We start from the raw sequence: 7,565 nt of genomic DNA, 5'->3' as shown, positions 1-7,565 counted from the left end.
TGATGGTCAAGTACTGTATAATTGTTATTAATGAAAAAAAAGTATAAATACAGAGGAATTGTCAACCCTTTGTATGAGAATGTGAAAGAATTAATTAAATTTGGGAATTTGAGGTAGTCAATAAAGTTCAAATGTTTTGCTGTAGGAATGGAAGTATGTTTTGTTTAAAAAAAGAAGAAGAACAACAACCAACCATCTGTACTAGGTGCCGAAGGTCTGAAGTTCCTCTTTCTGCAGTTTATTTTAAACTTGGTTTTATGTTGGCCAGTGGTTGCTGCGGTTAGTTTTGCTGCCAAGTAGCTCCAGGGTCCCCGTTTCAATCCTGAGCTCAGCTATCTGTCTATAATGTGAAGTTTTGCATGTTGTCCATGTTTGCGTCGGTGTCTTCTGGGATCTCCGGTTTACACCCACCTCCCAAAACCATGCTGGTAGGGGGATTGGCTACACTAAATTGTCCCTAGGTGTGCGTGTGTATGTGCATGGTGTGCTGTGATGGACTGATGCACCATCCAGAGTGTATTCCTGCTTGAAAATCCTCTATTTTACTGTTAACTGCCTCCGACATCATGCATTTCTAATTAAACTAATTAAATCTAAAGAATCTGGGTCAGGGATTGAAATGATGTGAAACTCTCAATTGCAGTGGATCCCAAGTACTGCTCTTGGGGAAACACTGACTTGTTTTAGGTGATGCACTAGACTGGTTAATAGTATATCCTAATTTTTTTTATAACCATGATCTGTGGCTTATCTTGTGTTTTACTGATTTGTTTGGAATCATCACCACAGCTACCTAATTTTCTCCCATTTTTAATCACCATCAACCAATAGATCTTGAGTACCAAGAGTACATCTGTGTTTTCTTGCTGGACTGGATAAAATTGTTCTTTTCATTTCATGTTGTTTTAAGTGTATGTAATTTCGAGAACACAAAAGTAATTTAGTAGTTTGAAAGCCATCCCTAACTGTTGACAATGATAATAAAAAGAGATTTCAAACACCACCTGACCATTTACTCTTGTTTATTACATACATAGTATACCATAGAACTACTAATGAGCAGATATTATTTGAATGGTAGCGATTTCTCAACAAACAAGTGTCATTCGGGTGTTTTTAAATTTCAGCAATACTGCTGCATCTGGTACACTCATAAGTAGTATGTCACTACTATTTTACCATTCCAGTACCACTGAGAATTTTCCAATACCCAGATAATATCGGGTCAGCAGTAGTTCTATAGTGGTCCCTTTCCAATGATGGACAGAGTAGAGGGGTACTGACAAATTGTAGCCTATTTGATTTGTAAGCATACCTACAAAGTGTGCCTAAATGGTGTGCCAATGACCCTGCTGAAAAGCTACCAAGCTAGAGACACAGGCTGAACTTCTAGACCATCTTTGCCAGCAGGTAAGTGCTGGTAGAAAGGAAACAGTTTCTGAATTATTTCTACTACATTGTACCCAAAAACTACACAACATTAAGGTAACTGGAAAAGTTAACAGAGTAACCACCTGGCAAAGATGCTTTACCAGCTTAACTAGCCTGTGTTATGGAAGCTGGTAGGTTTTCAGACCAAGCTGCCTTTTCAGCCTGGGTGTCATTGGGGTGTTTTTACATCCCAGCAATGCTGCTGCACCTGATATACTCATAACAGTGCAACTAGCATATCTCTCAATTGCGATCTCAATAACTTTGCTGCACTGAGAACTGTCCAATGCCCCCACAATATCTGGTCACCAGTCGTTCTATAGTTGGCAGGGTAGAGACAACATTAAATTAAAATGGTGCTGGCAAAAAAAAAAATCTTATTTATTTATTTATTTATTTATGTAATAAACAAATGCATCAATGAATGGTAAATACAACATATCACCATATCACAACTGGAGAATGTTTCACATACATTACAACATAAAAGCAAAGAATAAGACAAAACAAAAAAAAGGAGGGTGGCTTAGTGGTTAGCACATCTGCCTCGCACCTCAGGGGTTAGGGGTTTGATTCCCACCTCCGCCCTGTGTGTGTGGAGTTTGCATGTTCTCATTGTGCTTTGGGGGTTTCCTCTGGGTACTCAGGTTTCCTCCCCAGTCCAAAGACATGTGCTGTAGGCTGATTGACATCTCTAAAATATCCGTAGTGAATGAATGAGTGTGTGTGATTGTGCCCTGTGATGGACTGGCAAAAAGAGCATATTATAACTGTTTTGCTTGCTTTCCTGTTCTGGCATTTTGACATTATATCTTCACCCATTTTTACCTCCTTTTTAAACACTGCAAAAAAAAAAAATAATAATAAGAGAGGCTTCCCGTTTGTAAATTTGCATTTGTGACTATGAAATTTACACAAAATAAAATAAAATTGATAATGAGAATGTTGAATTCTTTTTATGTTTACCTGTGACGACACATCCTGTTGTTTTGCGTCTGGTGATTAACCTCATTTCCTCCGCCAGCTTCTAATAGAGAAGTCGCAAGATGGCGTCGAGTGGAGGAGATGGAGAACCGGAGTGGACCGCAGCAGTGCGGCCGCTTTTATCCGCGTCTTACACGGCTTTCGAAACAAAAGAGCTACCTCAGCTTGTAGGATCCATCATAAACAGGTCAGCGCGGGGGTTATTTCGTCAATTTGTGCCTGCCGTCCTGCAAAACCAAATCAGCCTATCCTAGCTCGGTGTTTGCGCTAGCTAGCTCGCTAGCTTGCTAAGCTACCGTAATGGGTATTAGCACTAGCGATAACGCTTGTTGCTAATGCTAGCTAACCTGTATAACCAGTGCGTTAACAGTTAGCATAGCTTGCTAGCTAGCAGTGTTGAGATTCTGCTTCATCATCAGGCCGAATAGGAGAGCGCTGCTTGGGCTGTAGTCTGTAAAACATCCCGGCGGCTTTTGCAGCGATTTTCACCCTGTCAGTAGAGCCTGGTTTTTAAAACGAACCTTAAATCTTTGCACTAACGTTATATTTTATCAGTTTGCTCGTGTCATTTAATTAGAGTTGTTAGCATGCTAACTTGCTAACGTTTAGCTTGCTAATGTCAGGGCTATGTAAGCCGAAGCAAAGTTAAAACTGTTCAATCTGCCAAATCATCCCTAACACCTTTGAAATAAAAGTCTCGAAATTGGTTCTGTCTTATCACCACGGAAAAATATTAAATGTTTTGAAGTTTGTAATTATCTAACTAGTTAGATGACTCGCCAGCTAGCAAGTCTGTCAAGCTAACCTAGCTAGCTAGATGCAGTTACACAGTTTAATTGTTAGGTAGCGCTTATAAGCTCAGTCATGAAGCTTGAAGTTTTTATTTAAAACCGGAAATCACACAGTAATGACTAAATGTCTGTGTTTTTGCAGTCGTGTTAAAACAGAGCTAACTGTCCTGCTGTCAGCTTGGCTAAGCCTCCTGCGTTATGATTGTGGAGGAAAAACATTTCCCTGACAGTGCTTTAACCTAATCAGAGAGCTCTATTAGTGGGTTCTGTGTAAAAATAATACTTAATACGCTTTATTTGTATCATATCTGTTCAAGAGAAACATTGACAATTCATAATTATTGATGACATTCTTAATATAGAGTTGTAATTCTTATGGATGTCTGATTGTATGATGGTTTATGCCTGAGAAGTATCATTAGTGTGAGAATTACATTTCATTAGTATATTTAATTTCTTATTCAGTGGGTTTGCAATTTGATCATCCACTCTTACAATGATTTCATGTGTTTTCATGTTAAAAATGTTCACATGTTCTCCAATCCAAAACACTGTTTCGTAAAGCCTTACGAACTTTAGATTGTGTTTGTATCTCTTTATACCACAGAACTGTTTAATACGCAGATCTAATTTGTCAGATGTTGATGATTAAGTAAGGTATAAAACACATCAGGGCATGCCGTTGTAGGAAAATAATCCATGACGGGGGGGTGTGATGCAGCCTGACACGAAACAGAGTTACTGTTACCACCCCGAGGTTGATTATTTTCCAGTAGCAGCACGTCCCGAATTGTTTTATTCCTCATATACCACAGTGATTTGCCAACAATAACCTTTTTCAATCTGTTAATGAATGTCATGCTTTTTAACTGTTTATAGTTATGTTTAATGTTGTGGAACCTCCATGAAACAAGTTAATTCCTGTTTTCGCGCTCTCTCTCTCTCTCTCTTACTCTCTTGAAGTTAATAAGACAAAAAAGGCAGCTTGTAATGTTATGGAACAAACCAGAAAGCACTTCTGTCCTGTGGTGGAAAACCTGCAGACTGTTACAAAACACTGACACTGGAGACTCCTTCCATAAATGTTAAATAAATGTCTCCACACAGAAAGCTTCATCATATCAACAGTTATATTATTAGCCTTAGATTATACAGATTATCTGCTATACAGGTCTCTGTGAATGAGCTGATACTATAGAAGTGATAATGTATTCAAAGGCACAGTATTAATATAAACCATTCCCTCCTCTTCAGTAAGTGTTTCACCCGAGGCAGTGGATCTGCAGTCTGTCTCATAAACACTGGGCATGAAGCGGGAATTCATTCTGGATGGGACGCCAGTCCCTCACAGGGCACCATGCACACACACATTTCCACACATTCACACCTATGGGTATACCTACCAGTATGTTTTTAAAGAGGTGGGAGGAAACCAGAGAACCTGGAAGAAACCCACATGGACATGGCAAAAACATGCACAGAAACGGTAACCCGAGCTCAGTGACCCCGGAGCTGTGAGGCAGCAACGTGCCGCCCGTGTTAATATAACCCACTTGAATTACAGCCAGCACTATCCTCAGAGCTGCTGTTATAGAAAATTAATCAACACCTCTGACCAATCTGGTTTTATAACTCAACAGCACTATAACCGCAGCTCCGACAGTAGTTCCGGCTCCGAGGTTTATATAAATACGCTTTCCGTAAGTAGACATTTACTGAAGGAGTCTCAGCTGGCAGGGGTTTTGTAAGAATCAGTAAGATTTTTGCCTTCAGAAGAGTCTTCAGCAGAGAGGACTTTGTGATTTCCTGTTTCTTGGTAATATGCCAAGCTGTAATTTATTGTTTCAAAAGAGAAGCTAGAAGAGCTGGTGAGGGACCAACTGTTATAGCTGCTATAGTGTAAGCGATATCCGTGTTGGCAAATTGCTGTGGTATAAGAGGAATAAAACACTTTAACACCACTGTATCATTGATTATTTTCCCATAACAGCATGTCCTGTTGTGTTTTATTCCTTACATAAGCACTGAAAAGGTAATTTTAATAAATAATAGGCATCATTTTTGTGTTCACGTATGATTAAGTGATTAACACAGTATAAACTCATCTTTCATTCAATAATTTTTCACTTGATCTATTAGCAGACTGATTTCGTTTTCTTTGCTCTTTTAATGGCTCTCCGTTCTTCTTTGTACAATTGGCAGTATAAATCATTGATTTTGTAGGTACATGGATTATCCCTGAGAAACATGAGAGGAGACAGTTCTGGAGAGGCTTCTTTATTCTCCACTGCCGGTGTTCAAAGTTACATTCGTGCTCTTTTAAATGTTGCAGTTGTGAAACTGAAACTTTGCAATCCTGAGGTCTAATCTGTGTGTGTGTGAGTGTGTGTGTGTGTGTGTGAGAGTGTGAGAGAGAGAGATATTTCCAGCCTGCTACTGTGCTGTGAATTGCTCTTGACTGTAGAGCTTGTCCTCTTCTGGCTCAGTTAAAGCAGAGTGGTTTTGTTTTTAAAGTGTTCACTGGATATACGGCTTTGTCATTTAGCTGTTAAAGTTATACAGGGCTTCATATCAACAGTCATCTGTCTAGGTTGACATTCTGTTCTCATTTTTGTTCTTGCCATTATTTTTTATTTTGCTAAACAATACTGATGGCTGTTCTGGGACTTTTCATTACCCAGCTCAGGTGTGTTAAGCAGCAGTCGCACTGGATTTTCACCGTGCAACTTGAACCTCTTTGCCAGGGAACATTTTATGGACAGTTTTATTCATTTTGGCAGTCTGCTTTTCAGAGCTCGATGTATTTCTTTTAGTGTTTTGTTTACATGTGAAATACGGATTTTTTTTTTTTCCCCCCAGGATGGAAAGTTGGCTCATTTGTCTTTATATAAATATTCAGATTTCAGTTAAATTTGAGCATGAATAAATGCCTAGCTATAAATAACGGTGGTAGGAAAGTGGGGAAATGGTTTAGTCTGCTGCCTGATTTTGACCTTAAAAAGCTTCATAAATGCTTCCATAACTCACTGTGTATTCTTGAATTATTTTAATGAAGGCAAGGAATTAAAAAAGACAAACTCTGTTTTTTTAAAAAAAAAAAAAATAATTTTTCCTTTGTTGAAAATGTTCATCTCATTTAATTTGAATTTTTATGCGCTTCTTCTGTGCCATTTTTGAGGATACAAGAGGAAATTGGGGTCCAATTTATGAAACCGTCGTACAAAATCAAAATGAGCGTCGATTTGTGGGAAACAAGCTCTTGTCTACTAGTCCCTTTCTTACACATATATACATAAGGCATGCCTCAGTTTCCCTCATATACTTCTAATTTACATGAATCAGGGTTTGTGATAGTGAGCCAATAAAATGAAAGCATTCAGCCATATCTGGATTCAAGGAAAGAACAGAGAGGACAAAATACATTTTATTGAGGCAGAGTGAGAGGTGTGTGAGGTTGCTGCGAGTGAAGATGTGTTTGTTTTACATAAATCGTCGCTCGTTTTGTCGTCATACGTGCGTCACTCTGTGCACTAAAATCTGCGCATCTTTCCACACAACTATGATGAGTATGGGTCATTATTTTGACTGAGGAACAGAAAAAGAAACTCAAACTTGTTTTCTATTGGCCACATCCTGCCACAAGATCGGCAAGTTCACAGAATTAAACTCTGCACAGAGGAAGCCAAATCCAGATGTGATCTCTTTCCCTCTTCCGTTCACGGGAACAGTCCCCCACCCCACCCCCCCCCCACCCCCCCAGGTGGATTTTATTTGTGTCCAATGTGACCATTGCTTTTGAGGGTGGAATAAAACAAACATACCCCTGCGTTTGTAAGGACTGCTTTGTGAAAATCTGACTCGGAAGCTTTCCTTATTTCTTGTTTTCTTTCTTGAGTTTTAGCTTTTGAATCCTTTTCATCTGTCTTTTGTGCTTCTTTGAAAACATAATACTCACCTTTCGAATAAAAATAACAGGGGACAAAAAAAATATAAGAGTCATGGTCAGAATTGGCTGATAAATTTAAAACATGTTTTAATTGGTACATGAACCCACAAGGGAGAAGGGTTAGTTTTTGGTAGTTCTTTTTTTAATCAAAAACTTTTCTGATTTTTATGTCATTTTCCTTTTCAGTGAATCTGAGATACTTCATCACGATAAACAGTATGAGCCGTTCTACTCGTCTTTCGTGGCGCTCTCTGCACATTACATCACCACAGTTTGTGGACAAAGTAAGTGTGTTTGTGGAAGGGTGTTGCTATTAGGTGTTATTTAAAATGAAAATATTACTTTTCCAAACTAACTCATTCCTAGAAGCCATAGACAGCTCCTGCAAGTGCCAAATAAGTATTAATCTTCTT

At 38.8% G+C, this 7,565-nt stretch overlaps 1 protein-coding gene across 15 annotated transcripts in view; it reads left to right on the top strand.

The window, feature by feature from the left end:
- The first annotated feature begins 2,443 nt into the window (after positions 1-2,443).
- Positions 2,444-7,565, top strand: part of ubr4 (ubiquitin protein ligase E3 component n-recognin 4) — a 46,594-nt gene continuing 41,472 nt past the window's right edge. For all 15 annotated transcript variants that reach the window (XM_034311776.2, XM_053240773.1, XM_053240771.1 and 12 more), the window contains exons 1-2: positions 2,444-2,602; positions 7,339-7,436. In XM_034311776.2, coding sequence (XP_034167667.1) covers positions 2,478-2,602; positions 7,339-7,436 — 223 coding nt within the window. In that variant the 5' untranslated portion in view covers positions 2,444-2,477. The remainder of the gene's footprint in view (positions 2,603-7,338; positions 7,437-7,565) is intronic.

Source organism: Pangasianodon hypophthalmus, chromosome 16 (assembly GCF_027358585.1).
Source record: "Pangasianodon hypophthalmus isolate fPanHyp1 chromosome 16, fPanHyp1.pri, whole genome shotgun sequence".
NCBI classification, from domain to species: Eukaryota; Metazoa; Chordata; class Actinopteri; order Siluriformes; family Pangasiidae; genus Pangasianodon; species Pangasianodon hypophthalmus.
This window is presented reverse-complemented; position numbering and strand designations above follow the sequence as displayed.